The sequence below is a fragment of the Corylus avellana genome, chromosome 9, assembly GCF_965113065.1.
Source record: "Corylus avellana chromosome 9, dhCorAvel1.hap1.2, whole genome shotgun sequence".
Taxonomy (NCBI): domain Eukaryota; kingdom Viridiplantae; phylum Streptophyta; class Magnoliopsida; order Fagales; family Betulaceae; genus Corylus; species Corylus avellana.
Window position 1 is genome coordinate 16,635,243 of NC_142498.1, and position 19,052 is coordinate 16,654,294.

A 19,052-nucleotide genomic window follows, 5' to 3' on the forward strand; every position below is an offset into this window, starting at 1 on the left:
GGTCCGAATGCATCCTCGTCAAAGCTAGCTAAACCGCGCAATTATTTATAATGGAAGGGAAAAAACATAAAAGAAATGGAGTAAGTCTAAAGACTTAGTGAATGTTAACGCAAATAGTACCCATGTCAGTTTAATGATGAACTCTATTTTTATAAGGTAAACAACAATTTAATCATGACCGTTTTTCATAGATAGTTCAACAGTATGGTCTACTCGAAATATTATCCATTTTCAGCAGGGTTGTCGTTGTCCCGAGGGACCTATAATACAACACCGGTATCCCGGATATTATACGCTACCGTCCATAACACTAGCAGTCTGACCAAGTTCGACCTCGGATGGCTCACGCTCTAATGATGTACATTCTATAGTGACTGCCCGTTAAGGCTGCGCTGGTCACGAAACAACCATTAGATCTAAGGCCCATATAACACACACATTTGACCATAAAACTAACAATTATAGTAAGTCCATGACCATTATATCGCACGTACCGGTGTACCATGTCATACGATGCAATTTATCTTATCGGTATTTTACATGCATGCTTTTACAAGCCTCATTTTCATTAACATATTAAGTACCACGTTTTTCACAAAAATGTAGAGTTTATGTGCAACAAGTATATATATCGTGAGAGTTGTAAATATTCATGTTTTGGTACACAAAATAGCCATAGTCATGTGGAAAAATAAATGGCAAGCATTATGTGAGTTAAAACTCACTTGAGTCGAACAAAATCTCCGAATATTCTTCCAAACGATCTGGGTTCTCCAAATCTGTGGAAAAACTTCCATTAGTCCTAAGTCTAACTTAAAACAATCCTAAAACATGAAAACATGAGCTATTGGACGGTTTGGTCAAGATGGCGTTTCCCCTGAAATGCTTCTGACTATACGTCTGGGCTCGAGGCCGTACGTCCGCCTAGAAAATTTCAGGTATAACTTTATTTGTTCTAAATTCCACCTATCCTTCCAAACTGGTTATAAATCCATCTAAACGGATTTCTAAGGCCTCCTATCTCCAAATAAGGTCTCCATGCAATAGAAAACATGTTCGATTATAATGAAATGCTAAACCCAACTTTAAACAAGATCAAAGGCATAATCTAGCTAAAGTTTCAAACCAACAACTAAGCTAATCTAGAAAGCAAAAAGAGTAATAACGACTTAACAACAAGAGTGGCTTAGAAGGTTACCTCCTTAAAGCCAAGCCTTCAAGAAATCACCTCTCCTTCTTCACAAGACACACAACCTCACAAGAACACACTAAAAAAAAAAAAGGTTTTAGGGAGCTTGGGCGAAGATAAGGGGGGTATTTATAGGTGAGAAAAAGCAGAGGGCGCTATCAACTATTCTAAAAAGTAGCGGAAGTCTAGTATTATTGGGGTGTACATCCGGTACTATCTATGTAGCACCCCAGATTTTTAAAGTCTTATTTTAGAGATATTAATTTGATGCTATGATTATATTAATATTCATATTAGGCAATGATATTAATTCTTGAGAAATTTATGATATTGTATGAATGGTAATTGGTGAAATAATAGGATAGTAAATGGTAGGTATAAGGATGGTAGAATAAGAAGGTAGAATAGTATAGAGTAGGTAGAATAGTATAGGGTTGGTAGAATAGTATAGGGTTGGTAGAATAGTATAGGGTTGGTGAAATAGTATAGGGTTGGTGAAATAGTAAAATGAGGGTATAATTGTAAATTGAAGGTAGAATAGTATTTGATTTTCTCCTATAAATAGAGCTCTTCTCCTTCACAATTTTCACCACTCATCTCCTCTCCCATCTCTTGCATATATTCTTCCTTCTTCCGCTTTTTACTCGGTCTTTCTTCTTTCTAAGAGTGTTTACTCAGAACAGAGAGAGAAAGGGCGAGACCAAGCGCTACAAGAAAGAAAGAACACAAGAGATAGCGGACTTTAGAAATTAGTTTCAAAAGATATACTAGTGGTGTTAGTCATATTGGAGCAACTAGATTCCTTCATACCACTTTTAGCTTCAGTCTAGAGGTAAGTAAATTCACTACCCCTTCTAAAATTACTTCATGTCATGCTATTTATTCATTCTTTAGTAAATTGTAAATGAATATTTTATTTACGTATTATGAAGTTATGTTGCATGCATGAAGGATTTCTAAAAAAATTATCTAGAAAGTTTCTATTTGTTTAAATGCTTTTTAAGCACAACTCCAAATTGACTAGTCCTTTTGGGGTAATAGCGCAGTTGTGGCTAGCGCTTTTCCCTGGGATGTTATAAATGGTATCAAAGCATTACCCAGCCTGAGATGGTGGGAGTGTGCACAAGCCTATGAGGGTCGCTAGTGGACACACGTTGGTGATGCCAAAAGTGGGTTATATTATAATGGTGTCAGTTAAGACACAATGAAATGTATAAGGGCCAAAAGTTAAGGGCCGAGAATGAAGAAATTCCCTGAGGATTGCCAACGGTGACACTGGTGCCCAAGAAGAGTGCTTGTAGAGTCTCACATCGCCTGGGTATGGAATATGTTATGATATTTATTTATGAACAGATTGAAAAAAAAAAAAATTTATAGTAACTTGAGTAAGTTATGGTTCAAGTATGATTTGTTTTTAATTTGGGTTGCTCAATTTGAAGATAGGTGGTAATTTATGGGCTTTAATTTCGAGGACGAAATTCTAATAAGGAGGGAAGATTGTAGCAACCCAGATTTTTTAAAGTCTTATTTTAGAGATATTAAATTGATGCTATGATTATATTAATATTCATATTAGGTAATGGCATTTACTTTGAGGTTGAGATATTTATTGATGATATTAGGTAATAATATTTATTCTTGAGGAATTTATTAGATCTTATGAATATTATTGGAATGAATATTGATTTGAGGTTATTATATCATGATGATGATTTTATATTGATTATTTTATTGGGAGATTTAAGAGATATGATAATTGATGATTGATTGGTATAATTTAGAGTATGATTGTAATAATTGGTGATATAATAGGATAGTAAATGGTAGGTATAAGGATGGTAGAATAAGAAGGTAGAATAGTATAGGGTTGGTGAAATAGTATAGGGTTGGTAGAATAGTATAGGGTTGGTGGAATAGTATAGGGTTGGTGAAATAGTAAAATGAGGGTATAATTGTAAATTGAAGGTAGAATAGTGTTTGATTTTCTCCTATAAATAGAGCTCTTCTCCTTCACAATTTTCACCACTCATCTCCTCTCCCATCTCTTGCATATATTCTTCCTTCTTCCGCTTTTTACTCGGTCTTTCTTCTTTCTAAGAGTGTTTACTCAGAACAGAGAGAGAAAGGGCGAGACCAAGCGCTACAAGAAAGAAAGAACACAAGAGAAACCGAGAGTGAGATGGGAAATTTAAGACAGAGAAAGAGAGTTTAGGCGAGAGAGAGAGAGAGAGAGAGAGAGAGAGAGAGAGAGAAAGTCAGTGAAGGGATTGTTATGGGTATGGACCAACTGCAGCAGGACGGGTTTCAAGTAATTACCTTTGATGATCCATTCATGTAATCCACTGTAAGTATTCTTACTTACTGAGTATGATATTGATATCCAATAATACGGATTTTTGTGGTTTTATAACTTGTCTAGCATTTTGCTATATATGATTCAACAATGATTTATATTGTCGGAAATCAATTGACTCACTACTTCACAGTTTTTGTAGTGCTTGCAGGAATGGAAAATCAAGGTAATTATGCAGTTGTGATTAGAGATTCATATTGAGATGTACAGAGATTCCAAGTTGGTTAAGTTTTGTCTAGAGTTTAGACTGTCGGATAGATTTGTATAAATGCCTTGTACGACATAGCTTTGGGTATTTTTGTATAAAGAAAAGTATTTTAACAGTATTTTTTTGTATTGATAATTACAGTTTTTCCGCTATATGAGATTGTTACAAAGAATTAATATCATTGCCTAATATGAATATTAATATAATCATAGCATCAAATTAATATCTCTAAAATAAGACTTTAAAAATCTGGGGTGCTACAATCTTCCCTCCTTATTAGAATTTCGTTCTCGAAATTAAAGCCCATAAATTTCCACCTATCTTCAAATTGAGCAACCCAAATTAAAAACAAATCATACTTGAACCATAACTTACTCAAGTTACTATAAAAAAATTTTTAAATTCAATCTGTTCATAAATAAATATCATAACATATTCCATACCCAGGCGATGTGAGACTCTACAAGCACTCTTCTTGGGCACCAGTGTCACCGTTGGCAATCCTCAGGGAATTTCTTCATTCTCGGCCCTTAACTTTTGGCCCTTATACATTTCATTGTGTCTTAACTGACACCATTATAATATAACCCACTTTTGGCATCACCAACGTGTGTCCACTAGCGACCCTCATAGGCTTGTGCACACTCCCACCATCTCAGGCTGGGTAATGCTTTGATACCATTTGTAACATCCCAGGGAAAAAGCGCTAGCCACATCTGCGCTATTACCCCAAAAGGACTAGTCAATTTGGAGTTTCCCTAGAATTCATTATAAAGCCCAGTTTCACCTAGTAACTAGGCAATGTGGGACTTAGCACCCATGACTATCTCTATAAACTACCCACTCAATGTGGGCTTCTTCTCATCTTCCCAATATGGGACCGGGTCACGTCATGCAGTGCTTCAATACCACATGACCTGGCGTTACTAGGTGGCTCTGATACCATTATTGTAACAATCTCATATAGCGGAAAAACTGTAATTATCAATACAAAAAAAATACTGTTAAAATACTTTTCTTTATACAAAAATACCCAAAGCTATGTCGTACAAGGCATTTATACAAATCTATCCGACAGTCTAAACTCTAGACAAAACTTAACCAACTTGGAATCTCTGTACATCTCAATATGAATCTCTAATCACAACTGCATAATTACCTTGATTTTCCATTCTTGCAAGCACTACAAAAAACTGTGAAGTAGTGAGTCAATTGATTTCCGACAATATAAATCATTGTTGAATCATATATATAGCAAAATGCTAGACAAGTTATAAAACCACAAAAATCCGTATTATTGGATATCAATATCATACTCAGTAAGTAAGAATACTTACAGTGGATTACATGAATGGATCATCAAAGGTAATTACTTGAAACCCGTTCTGCTGCAGTTGGTCCATACCCATAACAATCCCTTCACTGACTTTCTCTCTCTCTCTCTCTCTCTCTCTCTCGCCTAAACTCTCTTTCTTCCTCTTCAGCTCTCTGTCTTAAATTTCCCATCTCACTCTCGGTTTCTCTTGTGTTCTTTCTTTCTTGTAGCGCTTGGTCTCGCCCTTTCTCTCTATGTTCTGAGTAAACACTCTTAGAAAGAAGAAAGACCGAGTAAAAAGCGGAAGAAGGAAGAATATATGCAAGAGATGGGAGAGGAGATGAGTGGTGAAAATTGTGAAGGAGAAGAGCTCTATTTATAGGAGAAAATCAAATACTATTCTACCTTCAATTTACAATTATACACTAATTTTACTATTTCACCAACCCTATACTATTTCACCAACCCTATACTATTCTACCAACCCTATACTATTCTACCTACTCTATACTATTCTACCTTCTTATTCTACCATCCTTATACCTACCATTTACTATCCTATTATTTCACCAATTACCATTCATACAATATCATAAATTTCTCAAGAATTAATATCATTGCCTACTATGAATATTAATATAATCATAGCATCAAATTAATATCTCTAAAATAAGACTTTAAAAATCTGGGGTGCTACAATCTACATAGCAATCCAAAGGCTGTAGCGTACGTTTAGGTATTATCCATAAGTTTTCCTAAAAGCAGCATACGTCCGGTGGTCCCTAGGCGTACGTCTGGTCAGAAAGTTCAAAATTCTCAAAATGCCCCTTTAGTTGTCCTTAGTGACCCAAAACTCAATTTAACCATCTAACTAAGCTACTTAAGCTTAGTTAATTATTTGAGTCACTACAGTTATGCCACGTCAGCATAATAATTTTTTATTAATTCAATTTAAAAATTAAATGTAAAAAAATCAAATTTAAGGGGTGGTCGGAAAGCCACCCCATAACCCCTATGGGGTGGCTTTCCGGCCATCCCATAGGGGTTGGGGGTGGCTTTCTGACCACCCGTAACCCCTTCGGGGGTGGCCGCAAGCCACCCCATAGGGGTTAGGGGTGGTTTTCCGGCCACCCCTTCCTAATTTTTTATTTTATTTTTTATATATATTTTAAAATTAAATTAATAAAAAATTAATATGCTGACGTGGCAAAATAGTGCGTTTAGTTGGGACTCATGGGCATTAAACATTTGAGCGAAAATGTAACGTTAAGGGTTAATTTGCCTTTTCAATTGACCTAACGAGTAAAAATTTGAAATTTTTTTCTGTTTTGGCATGTTGATTTATAAGAGCATTCCCATTGTGCTCTTTAAATTTGGCTTTTTTTTTTTAAAAAAAAAAAAACTCACAAAAAGAACCATTTAACAATCTCTTTACTCTATTTCAAATTTAACTTTGATTAACAAGGTTCTACAAATACCAAGTGCCAAAAAGTGAAAGTTATTTAATGAGTTTGATATTTAATTCATTTTAAAAGCGAATCTTCAAATTTAAAAAAAATAATTTTTTTTTTTTTTTAAATTTAACTCTTATTTAAATAGCGAAAACTAATAAATTTACCCTTATTTTTATATAACAAGTTGGAAAAAGTGATGCCCAACGTGAGAACGAATAAATGTTTTTATTTTTGAAAAGTATTATGAAAGCATCTGATCTATCATCTATCAGAGGCAGCTTGAAGTTGGTTTCAACTTTCTTCAAGTTTGATATCTTCTGCTGAATCTCAAATTTGCAAAAAGCAATGAGACAGAGACAGAAAAATCCCACCGTTCCACCACCCAATCCACGCACAAGTCAAAACCCAAAACTTCCAACATCAGAGTACCACAAACCCGATCTCTTTTCCTCATCCAAGACGGTGTTTGCAATCTGCTTGGCCTTCAGGGTGGCCAATGCTTTGTTGGTGCAGACCTATTTCAATCCAGATGAACACTGGCAGGCTCTCGAAGTCGCTCACCGCATTGCTTTCGGGTATCTTCAATTTGGGTCAATTCTTTTTGTTTGTTTGTTTATCTTGCTTTGGGAAGCAGTGGAATATGGTTTCAAAACAGCATAGTAATAATGGGTTTGTGTTTGTTTTGGTTCATGAAAATGGAAGGTATGGGCATTTGACGTGGGAGTGGGAGAAGGGGATCCGTAGCTATTTGCATCCGATGCTGTTTGCTGTTCTCTATAAAGTTCTTGCCCTTTTGGGTCTTGATACACCATGGTTAATGGTAATCATGTATGGTTTTATATATATATATATAGCGATTTCCGTTTTGTGCATTTCACATGATGGGTGAAATTAGATTGAAGTGTGACTGGCATGGACAGGAACTGTGAGGAAATTGATTTGGTTCTGGGACTTTTGTTCTTCCCTGCTATTTCATTCTTATGCCACCTCCCAAAACTGCATTAACAAGAGAAGGTGTTTTTGATAGGCTTGATGCTATTTGAAAGTGTAGAAATTTACTTACTGATGAAATCAAACATTGATTAATGTCACCTGCCTTTGGGAGCGGTCTAACGTGCATAATAGTACTGGGCCTAGCGCCAAGCATGTGTCAGAATAATCAATAAAAGCTTAAAGGATTTGTGTTCAATGTATGAAAAGAATGAAATAATGATTTCCTAACATGGAGGGGGTTTCAGAAAAGCATATTCTACCGGTTTATTTCAGTTGGAAAGTCATTTCTTCAATACTGCTACTTTTCACTTGGACAAAGTTTGATTCCACATGTATTTAAGAACGAATTTGAAAATTAATAGAACGAGTTCTATTTTGGGATCCAAGTGATGCATTTTAAAGCAATCTTCTAATGAAATTATCTATAAAAAGTGAGTGATTCCAATCATAACCTTCTTTCAGCAACTTAATTGGCTTATTCTCCTATGAAGCATGAGGGATATGAATACCTATCATTTCATCCAATACATATATTAGTGCCATGTAAATAATTGCAATCTATGCTAATTTTTGGAAATGTATAGGTCTCCTTTTTGGTCTTAGAGATATAGGATTGAATTTTACATTTATTTGTTTCTATTATGGAAGTTTGAGTATTATTATTATTATTATTATTATTATTTAATTTCCTTTGAATATTAATAAAATTAGTAGTGAAAGCATGTGGCCCAAAAATAATTCCACATTCATTTATTTAGAAACATTATGTATTTATTTATTTTTGCTTGGATTACCTCCATAAATGCATTAAATCTTGAAGTTTGTGTTTGTTGTCTTTTAAAGATACTTATTTCCTATATTCCATGCTTGATAGACAAGGGCTCCACGGCTGTTACAGTCCATATTTTCTGCAGTTGGCGATTTGTATTTGTTCAAACTGTCAGATGTCCTCTTTGGTGACTGTGTTGCGAAATGGGCAGTATCCTTCTTATTTGCATTCGTTACAGGATGAGAGCTCTCATTCCATTTTTATTATATACAAGTACTATTATACAGATTAAGAAATTTATGATGGAATGCATACTTAACCTTATTGCAGCTCTTTTCACAATTGGCAAATTGGTTTATGATATTTTGTTTCCCTCGTACGTTGTCAAACAATTTGGAGACTGTTCTTACACTTGTTAGCCTATACCACTGGCCTTGTATGAGAGTTTCTTCCATTCCCTTGGTTTCAAGGAAGTGGAGTTTGGCAGCAGCAGCATTGGCTTGTGCTATTCGACCAACTAGCGCTATTATATGGGTGTATGTCGGCCTACTTGAACTGTTTGTGACTCATGATAGACTGAAATTCATTTTTCTAGAGGTGGCCCCCATTGGGTAGGTATTAATGCAGTTTTCTTTGTTTGTTATCGCAATTTTATGATCATTTCTTTTGTGCCTTAATTTGCATGAATTCATTTGGCTATTTTATTCTTTTCTCTGTCCATGCTTTTAGAAAATATCTTTAACAATCTCTACTAATCATTTTATTTTTTCCTTTCTTGATTTACAATGATCTAACAGTTAGTAAAAATTGTCAAACAATAAGTTGATATTTGAAGTGTTTTCCAATATTTAATGCAGCTGTGATGAGATTCTTATGGTTGATTGATGCCAACATTTGATCACCAAAAAAAAAAATTAAAAAAAGAAAGATTAAAAAGGCCACTAGCCAGGATTGGGAAATTCACATTTTATAAGGCAGAAGAGAATGAAATGCCTCTTCACTCTCATTGTGCTAATTGTACGTGCACTCAAAGATAAATGTTCTTTCAAAGAAGTCTGAATTCTTTAGTACTAGTAAATGGATTTTTTTATGCACATGATGAAGCTGATAGTAATGTTGGTGTGAAATTCCTTGTAAGAGTTGCCATGGAGCCTGTTTTGGGAGATTGCAGCCTGTAACTGTGCATACTAAACGTTGGTGGATCTAACTTAATACCTTATGTTGAGGAGGCAGAGGACAAATGCTTAGTAAAAGACACTAAAGGCAGATATCTCATTTCTATCTGAAGTCCACAATGATTTTGTGAAAACATTTTAGCATAAAATATGCAGGATAGGTTAGTATTGTAAGCCCCTTCACAACAAACATGGAAAAAATCCATATTAGTTCCCTTTTCTCTCTCTCTCTCTCTCTCTCTCTCTCTCTCTCTCTCTCTCTCTTTCTTTCTTTTGTTTTTGCTATTTGTGGACGATTGTATCATTGTTTCCCTTATAGTTTGACTTATGGTATCAGGGTCCTGGTGCTTGGACTAACATGTTTATTGGATCGTTTGGTGTATGGCTCGTGGGTCTTAGTACCTCTTAATTTTTTCAAGTTCAATTTTCTTTCCTCTGGGGGAGATTATTATGGCACTCACAAGTGGCACTGGTACTTCACTCAGGGATTTCCTGTCATGCTCTTCTCATTCTTACCATTTTCCATAGCTGGAATCATATGGTCCAAACAATGGAAGCTGTCTGGCCTTATTGCGTGGGTTTTAGGACTTTACAGTGTACTAGGTCACAAAGAGTTCAGGTAGTGTGTCTGAGATTATTTATTTTGCACATATATAAAACTTAAAATACATTTTTGGAACCTTGACTCTTCTTCTTAAATGATTAGTTAAATTATGAGTTACAGGTTTGTCCTGCCTGTGCTCCCGATAGCTTTGATATTCTCTGGATATGCATTAGCTAAGATGAAGGCACCTGATTCTCCAGATACTAAAAAGAAAGGATCTTTGCGCTCCCATGTCAAAGGTTCTTTTAAAATGCAACTTTCCATCTTGTTCTTGCTTGCCACCAATATACCAATGGCCCTCTATATGAGTTTGGTTCATCAGGTACACTGTTTTCCTCTTCAATGAACCCAAGTAAATCACTTCTTTGTTCTTATAATGTTCCTTGGAGAGGTGATAGGCAAGACACTTAATCTTTTTGTGTCTTTTATTTTGTATAAATATAGTTAAAGTAGTATAGGAGGGCAGAAAAATCATCTGCAAATGTTCGATTGGAATTACAGTTGTTATGATGATACTTACGTGCAAGCGTCCTATACAGAGAGGAACTGAGGATGTGATGATATTTTTATCCAAAGAAGCTCGCAATGAGAAAGTTCAAAGCATCCTTTTTCTAATGCCATGCCATGCCACACCTTACTACTCGAGTTTGCATCGCAACCTACCAATGCGTTTTCTCGACTGCTCACCGAGGTCTGGACTTCTTGGCAACTTGGCTGAAATAATTTTTCTTTTGTCCAGGCTATCTCTAATCGAACGTGTTTTATGATTCTTATTCTTTGATGTTTTGTTCAACAGTGAGGAGAACGGAATTCCAGATGAATCTGACCGTTTTATGATGGACCCCGTCAGTTTTGCATCAGAATTTGCAAGAAATTGGTCAATACCTAGTCATGTTGTGTTATTTGATTCAGAAGAGAGATTATTGAGGGGTTTTCTAATCTCACATTCTTTCAGAGAGGTAAATTCTAAGTCTCTATTAATCTTATGTTCTTATTATATCTCCTGTTGCTTTTTAGCACTAGTCCTTTTTTTGGGGGGCTAAATCTAGATTATAATGGCAGATAAGAAGGTTTTTCCATTCTCACTTCAAAGTGGACCGTGATCTTCAAGCATCAGTTGTGGTATATGTTTGGACAGGCCACTGACATTTGTCTTCTATGACATTTGTCTTTTTAGTCTAGTTCTTTGCACTCTGATTTTTTCTTTTCTTTTCTTTTTTTGTCTTTTCCTTACGAAGATATCTTTTCATATATCATGTTACAAACAACCTTGATGATAGTAATGCTACAGTTAGCAGGAATACTTATGGCCAATTATTAATTTTCTAATCTGAAATATTTAGATGTTATATTTGTGTGTGTACCCCTTTTACAAGTCTTTCTTAGCTTGATGGTCGCGTCCCTTTCTTTGTCCCTCCATTCTTAGGGTAGCAAGTGGTGGAGCTGGGAATTTAATTTTTAAGAGGCTGATCTAAAATGTAATAATAAAATAACTTTTTAATTCTCTTTATATACTATGTTCTGTTGTATACAAAGTATATGATAAATACGATAATAGAACAAAAGAAAAAACTAAGTAAAGAAAGAAGCACTAGTAATTGTCATGGCCTCACAATGACCCCACAATATTTCTCACAACATTTCCTACACAGTACTAGTGTCTAAAATTTTGTAATATTAAGAAAGTTGTTTTTGAAGAAAATTAAAGGATAATTATTTCCATCTTGTACAATATCAATAAAGTCAAGGGTGTTAGGTTTAAATTTAAAAGTCACTATAGTAATGATAAAAGAAATAGAAAAATGCATAATGCTAAATGTTAATATAAAAGACACTTCATTATTGATTGTAACTTAGTGTCACTTTTCCTCTTTTTGAAAGTAAAGGTCTTGCTTTGAGCATGGAGCTCATAACAGTTCTTCTTCGTTTGTTAAAAAAAAGAAAGAAAGAAAGAAAGAAAGGATAAATGCAATTTTGGTCCATGTAGTTTGGGGTTTTGACAAATAGTTCATTGAGTTTTAAAAATTGATTGATTGCTCACTTTTTGAGCAAAAACGAAACCAAATTAGTTCATGTCGTTAGAAAAGTTGACGTAATTCGTTAATGAGCCATATCGGCACCAAATAGAGTGTCACACGTGTCACTTACAATAGAAAAAAAATTACTTAAAAAATATTAAATATGAAATATAAAAAATATATATTTATATAAAATTGAAAAAAAAAAAAAAAAAAGAAAGAAAGAGGAAAACAGTGTAGTATGACAAATAATCAAAGACTCTGAAAAAAAACCATTAACTAAGCACTCCCTCTACCTCTACGCTTCCCAATGCCACCCTCCATGCCGGCTCATGTTCCTCACTTGCCTATGCGTGGCCTCCACGCGCTCCCCGCACACGTTCATTGCCGCCATTTTTTCAGTTCTAGAGTTGAGCTTCTCCCTATGTTGATCTGGTTGGGCTTCAAACTAACCACACCCCAAAAAGAGATTATGCTTCCGTTGTGTTTTCTCTTCTTAGTTTCTCTAGTTTCATTGGAAACTAGTCAATGGCTAAGTTACATGGGATTCTCTTGCTCTCAATGGTTTTATCCATCATATTGAGTTGCATCATTCTCTGGTTGTATTCTCACTCAACTTTTACCTATCTAGTTTTCATCCAGTGCAGTGAAATGTTAATTGTCTGTTTAATTTAAGTGTTGCGGTTGAGTTGCTTACATTTAGTTTTCTTCTTTTTTTATGTTGTTTGTAGTTCTTTCTCATGTAAAAATAATAATAATAAAAAAAAAAAAAAAAAAAAACCTAGACCTATTTGAGTCATGCCTCCATGTAAGGCTCGCTATAGACATACAATGGCACTGCCACAGTTATCACTGAATGAAATCAAGCACTTGCGACACCTATTATGGGCACTGGGTTTAGCCACACTTCGCCCATGACTAAGTCCAAAAGCTTATCTATCCAGCTGAAATTGCCAGGTCTTAAACCAAACTCAAGCCACTTGTGGTTGGCAGTTCAGAAAAGACACATACAGAGGGGGAAAAGACGTGCGAGGAAAATATATTGTATTTTGAAACACAAGATTCATGAATGAAAAAGGCTGAACATGTCAAGATTCAGCCTCCCTAACACACATAATACAAACAGGTCACTTGTGAACAAAGAAGCCTCACTAGTTTCTTTATCTGAAATAGGGTTAATCCTGTCTTCCTTTGGAAAATGAAAATGACATGACATTACAGAAGGGGAAACAAGATGGGGAGACAGGAATTGAAGAGAAGCCCACCAACCTAACACTAGGTTGTCCTGTCCTGAAAATTTACATTCGTATTCATGCTTCAAAAACTTTGCATTCTGTTCTCTTAGAATTTTTCTCCTGCATACCTAACAGAGTTGAACATAGTAGGACCCTTGACAATAAAAAAGTGATGGTGTTACAGAAGATGTTACATAAATCAGTTCATGCATGCATATCCAACAACTAGCCATTGATCTATTGGTAAAATGCAAGCTCAGGTCAGGAATCTTTACTGAACTCTAAGAGGTTATCATTGTTCTTTCAAACTTCTTCAATTGGATATTGGGATTCAACGAGTAGACCATATTTAGGAAAGTAAAATGTTACAGTTCCTCTTGGTGTTCTTCTAATCCTATGTGAATATTGCTTTCTAAAATAAATATGATGAACCGCTGGGGTAATTTTTTATTTTATTTTTATAAAGCAATATTCATGTAAGATCAAGAGAACATAAGGAAGAACCGTAGCATTTCTCTTTAGGAAATTTGCTTTGCCAACTTTATGGTGATTTCCGTTAGAGACAAGTGTTGCCTTCTTGAATGGTAAGTTCAATTTAAAGCTCATTTATTTCGCCATAAAATGTTTTATGTTAAAAAATTTTCAATTAAAATCATGTTTCAGAAGCCGAAAACATTTTACAGGGTTTGGCTCATATGGAAAATTAGAAAATATTAATTTCTTATATTTTCAGTCAATCATGTTAACTTTTAAATATCTACTTTCATTCACAACATATAAATATCTATATAAAAAAAACTAAAAGAAATTGATCAAGGGTCGGTTGAATCGCGGATAAAGGATTAATCCCAACCCACAATAGCTCCTCTTTTCAGGCATGACAGCTGCCCATCATCCATGTTTTATGCTCATCAACACCTCTCAACAGCAGCCCTTTCCTCCCATGACTTGTACGGACTGACACCCATGTTTTATGTAAAGAGTAGAAACTCAAGTCTTTTCCTTCTTTGTAGTTGCATTCTAAATTCTTTTATCTTTTACATCAGCATTGTGGGATAATTATAGGATAAAAATATAATTTCTAGTATTACTATTTCATATAATTTGAGGGACTGTAAGGAAGATAGAGATAGATGACGAGAATAGAAAGCCTTCGAAAAGGAGATTGAAATCCAGTGTAATCATCTGACCATATTTTTTAGAATTTAGACAAGTAATTGTGAGAGGGTCCTTGTGGGCCCATCTATCCCAACAGGTGTTTGAGATGCCGAGACCTCCTCGAACAAGGAGCTTCATGAGATGCCATCTCACAATTCTCTGCCATCTTTTCTGCTTGTAAAATTGTCGTATATTGTTACTTTTCCTTCCCCCAACCCCCGAAGGTTAAAGTATTGTCCCCAGTACGTAAGAGACACTCATCTATAAAATCTCTAAGGTCACCATGGTCTCCTGAAAATTCTCTGTATTCATGGGAAGAGCTTGCTTCTTCAGTGGCAATAGAAACTTCCAAAAGCAGAAGACAATGCGTTGGAGAGGTAGAAAGAAGTTCAAGGTTGCTAGAAATTCAGCACAATTACGACAGAGAAGTCATCTTGATACTTTGCGAGGTATCATTCCTGGGTGCGAGCAGGTGGATGCTGCAACTTTGTTCTTGAAGACAATGGAGCATATAATAAAACTAGAATTGCAACTTCATATCCTTAGATGCCTCACCAATCTCTAGCTAGCTAGTGTTTCATGGCATGTCTAAGTAAGTTTATCAATAATTAAACATGCTTTAAGCCTCTATATATGTTTTCATTATCTATCTTTTGCTTGCTTTTTTTAAATACAGTTAACACAGTTGGTACTAAATGTGAAATTGTGTGAGCAGCCAAACATTACATGCTTATAATGTAATAGAGTTTGTCCTTGGTTGAATAATATGTATACGTTGTTTAGGATTCATATATAGGATCTCTTTATATATATTTAAGTTGTATAATTTCCTTATCAGATGATATCATAATCTACTCATGTAATCATGCTAGAATCTTATCATTATCATGTAGCCACGTCCAAGCTTAGGCTAGCTTTTCCATCTCTAGTTGAGTTGTGAATGGGAAGGCATGACTGTCGATGCCTCACCTTGGGACTTCTCACTTAGCGATTCCACGACTACGTTGGATTTATTGTTGTTGTATACAACAAAACCTTTTGACTTTGTAAGAAGAGTGAGGACAGGTGCTTCAGCTCTTGAAAGCTTTTTTTTTTATAATATCTCCTGTCATTGAACATAGTTTGTTACAAGAGCATGGCAAACAATCTAGTGCACAAAAAGGGGCTCGCCACATGGCAAACAATCAAGCAACACCACCCGGGATCACCTATAGGAAACTTCACATTAAAAGGGTCACCATTATTAGAAAATATGTGTTACGCTATTTCTCTCAGAGCTCTCTCTATTTAGTTTTATTCTCAGAGCCATTTAATGAAGTAAGCATCGGAGGCTTTCTGGTTTATGAGTCTCGAGGCCCGACATCTTTTTGATGACTTTGAAGGAGCCCCATCATTCGGTCTAGCCTTGCAAAAATATTCTTCAACCGTTTAAATCCTAGTACTCATGCTGGTATTTGTTCACAATAATCCCGGTACTCAAATTTTAACCTATACTACTGTGTAAACATAGGGATCGTAAAGCAACCTAAATAATTACTGATATATATAGTTCTCAAAGGGTAGCTCAATCGATTGGAGACTACGCTTTATGAAGTGGAAATCACTAGTTCGAATCTCCATGTCCCTAAAAAAAAAATTTGATGATATATGAACTTTAATTTTCAACTGAATATTAATGAGCAGAACAACGTACGATTGCGTTATCATAATTACACAAGTACACGTACAACACGTCAAAGGTAGAGTTAACATTAACTTTTGTAAAATTGAAGCTCATATTTTGTGAACGAAGTCGACAGCATCAGCATATGATTGATTGTCGTGGCCCATGTCTTGTAACGCTCATAATCTTCCGCCATATCTAGCTTGAAAGCCCCCCTACTTGTTGTTAGCACGATGAGATAACACGTGTTGGCGTCTTGATCAGCTTCTGAATCTTTATACAGCTCAGCATGCAGGTCCAACACAATACCTTAAATAACCAATTTCCATATTCATTAATCAATATGATTCTTTATTTTTTGTAATCTATATAAAGCATAGGATTTATACCATTTCCATTGAAAATGATCAAATTATCAAAAAGGTGAAATGTATAGAGAGGGAAAGTAAAAGAAAGAGACATACTTTCTTTCTTACTTTTCCACAGATTGTGCTTTGTTATTTGAAGAATAACCTGTAAATTAGTTGAAACAAGAATTAAAGGGTTGAATGAAATAGAGCCTGCTCTCTAGCTAGACTTCCTCTAATTTCTCAATAACATATCCTGCCCACAAGAACTGTATATTGGTTGAGTAAGGAGTCGAACAACTGATCTCGTGATATTAATCAAATGAGTCAGTCAATCATTAGAGCTAGCTAACTGTCATGGGCCAATTGAGTTTGTGGTTAATTCTTCTAAGCTTTATATTTATGCCCCACAAAATTTACAGCTAATTTACATGTTGACACAATATTAGCATACGATCGAGTGATACCTTGGCTTCGCTGTTGAGGGCGACTGACACAGTTTTCACCGAGTACTTCCCTGTTTACACATTATTCAAATACACAAATAAATTTGGGATAAAACACATGAGAAAGAACTTCTTGAGGGTTGAAAAACAAATACGCATGATTCAATAATGACTTTAGATGTACGTTATATACCTTCTGGTGTTTCTACAGTGAGATCGGCACCCTTTGCAAGGATCTTTTTATACTTCTCAAAATTGAAGTCTAAATCATTGGTGTCCTCAATAGGGAGTACAGGTGCACTCCCATTTAATCTCTTCTTGCATCCTGATCTTGCTTTCAGTGTGGCAGCTCCTTTTAATGCTGCAAAATGAGGCATTTTGGACATTTTAACAAAAAAGGGGCCGAAACATGAGATATTGACGTTGTAAATTTATAAAATTCGAGGTTATGATTACAAAATCGTTTATATTTCGGGGGGATCAAGTGTAAGTGAAGTTTTCTATCCTTCTAACCCATTAATTTAGCTAACAAATACAAGAGAATTAAAAGGATAGTTTTAATTTACATGTTGCAGCTGCAGCTGTGAGTGTTAAGATGTCACTTGCATTTGTACCACTCATGGCTGAACCTATCAAACTGCCGAGCTGCTCCCTTTTCGCCCCCATGGCTTCGGCGACCTTTGCACACTCTGCTGCAACCAGAGCAGCCGCAGAGGCCACTGCGGCTTCCTTGGCAGTGCTTGACTCGTCCTTTCCGGAGTTTTCGGCGGCGATGGCGGCGAGTGCCGCTGCCACGCCAGCCACTGATATTGCTGCATGCACTTCAGCTCTTCGTAGCCTCCCCTCTTCTTTGCGCCTTTGTTTTATTTCTTTCAACCATTTCTTCATTGACACATTCTTGAATGGAAGTATATTCTTCCATGGCAACTGCATAAAATTTTTTAGTTTATTTGTAGTCTTGTAGACAAATATGCTTTTAACACTTGACTTAAGCCGATAAGAATTAGCAAAGTTAATCATTTAATTAATTGTACTTTAACATTCTCACGCTCAAAAGTGGTTCAAACTCAGAAGTTTGAGAACATGTTAAATTATCAATTTTTTTAAAAGTTTAAGCCGATAAAAAATAATAAATTTAATCAATACTTTAATATATAAAACGAAAAATGTTTATAATTAAAAGAAAATAAAACTCAAGTATTATTGAATTGCTTACCCATTTCTTCTGGAAATAGCTATTGTAGTTTAATTCAGGGTGCATTGCTTGCTGCATCCATATCAAAGACTGCAAAGAGAGGTGAAACAAGAAAAAGAAAAAGAAAAAGAAAAAGAAAAAAACTCAATTATTTATGAATACGTACGTAAGTGATGACGTAGAATATATTTCCATATAATTGTGATCGTAATCAAATCCGATACCTTCACATCATCGGATTTCCATGGTGGTAGAGGCTTAAAATCTGTATCATCCATCCTAACGTTCTTGTCCATCTTCTGCAAGTTCAAAACATATATGGTATATAATTCATGATTTCCTTTAGATCTAATAAAAGAGAAAATTAATCTATTTATTTCCCTTTATGATGAATATTTCACTCACCATGAAAGGAGATATGGCGTTGCTCTCGAATTGCTTGATTGAGTTATCAAGAATAACGAGTGGTCCTCCTTCTAGCTCTGGCTGCAAGGCTTGTACGGCAAAGTCGCACCATGCATGCGACAGAAAATCCATACTCTCGGGATGTGCATTCGAAGGCGTTTGATTCAAATTTGAAGCCATGAAATTTCTTAGAAATTGGAATATAGTCAATAACAAGTGCTACTATCTAATTCAAATATATATACATATATACTAGAAATGGTGAATCACCATCTTGTCAATGCTTTAATGTGGGTTCTCCATACCCATATAAATAGTGGTAGTAAGGATCGAGTTGTATATGATTAATTAATTAATCTAGATGGGGCACGACTAGACAAGGGAACTTTACTCGCCAAATCATTATAGTTGGTTGGATCACCATAAAGTAGGTATAGATGTGATGTAGGAGAATCATCAGCTGAATTGTCGGATATTGAATTAATGGCACTAGAATATCTTGACAAAGAAGATCGAAGATTGCTA

The 19,052-nt window shown here is 35.3% G+C and overlaps 3 protein-coding genes across 4 annotated transcripts; 2 read left to right on the forward strand and 1 right to left on the reverse strand.

Moving 5' to 3' along the window:
* Positions 1–6,022: 6,022 nt before the first annotated feature.
* Positions 6,023–15,258, forward strand: LOC148583871 (uncharacterized; the record flags this gene model as incomplete). The annotated part of the gene is made up of 3 exons (XM_088510801.1): positions 6,023–6,051; positions 12,006–12,043; positions 14,771–15,258. Coding segments are annotated over 3 exons (333 nt in total), but the record flags the coding sequence as incomplete, so codon positions are not given.
* LOC132190336 (Alg9-like mannosyltransferase family) lies at positions 6,738–11,411 on the forward strand. 2 transcript variants are annotated; one of them, XM_059605292.2, is made up of 9 exons: positions 6,738–7,094; positions 7,222–7,339; positions 8,387–8,491; positions 8,612–8,892; positions 9,794–10,075; positions 10,181–10,382; positions 10,600–10,751; positions 10,857–11,019; positions 11,123–11,411. In XM_059605292.2, the coding sequence occupies exons 1-9, from the start codon at positions 6,865–6,867 to the stop codon at positions 11,204–11,206; spliced, it is 1,617 nt and encodes a 538-aa protein (XP_059461275.2). In that variant the 5' UTR covers positions 6,738–6,864; the 3' UTR covers positions 11,207–11,411. The 2 variants fall into 2 exon arrangements, with proteins under 2 accessions (XP_059461275.2, XP_059461276.2); XM_059605293.2 differs by lacking the exon at positions 8,387–8,491.
* A 908-nt stretch (positions 15,259–16,166) lies between the features above and the next one.
* Positions 16,167–18,793, reverse strand: LOC132190456 (auxin canalization protein (DUF828)). The gene is made up of 8 exons (XM_059605444.2): positions 18,528–18,793; positions 18,347–18,421; positions 18,144–18,212; positions 17,494–17,854; positions 17,121–17,288; positions 16,949–16,998; positions 16,599–16,647; positions 16,167–16,443 (listed from the first exon to the last, which is right to left on the reverse strand). The coding sequence occupies exons 1-8, from the start codon at positions 18,705–18,707 to the stop codon at positions 16,223–16,225; spliced, it is 1,173 nt and encodes a 390-aa protein (XP_059461427.1). The 5' UTR covers positions 18,708–18,793; the 3' UTR covers positions 16,167–16,222.
* Between the last annotated feature and the right edge of the window lie 259 nt (positions 18,794–19,052).

Coding starts and splice junctions, on each gene's coding strand:
- LOC132190336 (XM_059605292.2), top strand. CDS start 6,865: ATGAGACAGAGACAGAAAAATCCCACCGTTCCACCACCCAATCCACGC. Junction 7,095..7,221: donor GCTCACCGCATTGCTTTCGG/GTATCTTCAATT, acceptor TGAAAATGGAAG/GTATGGGCATTTGACGTGGG. Junction 7,340..8,386: donor TTGATACACCATGGTTAATG/GTAATCATGTAT, acceptor CATGCTTGATAG/ACAAGGGCTCCACGGCTGTT.
- LOC132190456 (XM_059605444.2), bottom strand. CDS start 18,707: ATGGCTTCAAATTTGAATCAAACGCCTTCGAATGCACATCCCGAGAGT. Junction 18,422..18,527: donor ACGCCATATCTCCTTTCATG/GTGAGTGAAATA, acceptor TTGAACTTGCAG/AAGATGGACAAGAACGTTAG. Junction 17,289..17,493: donor CACAGCTGCAGCTGCAACAT/GTAAATTAAAAC, acceptor CTCATTTTGCAG/CATTAAAAGGAGCTGCCACA.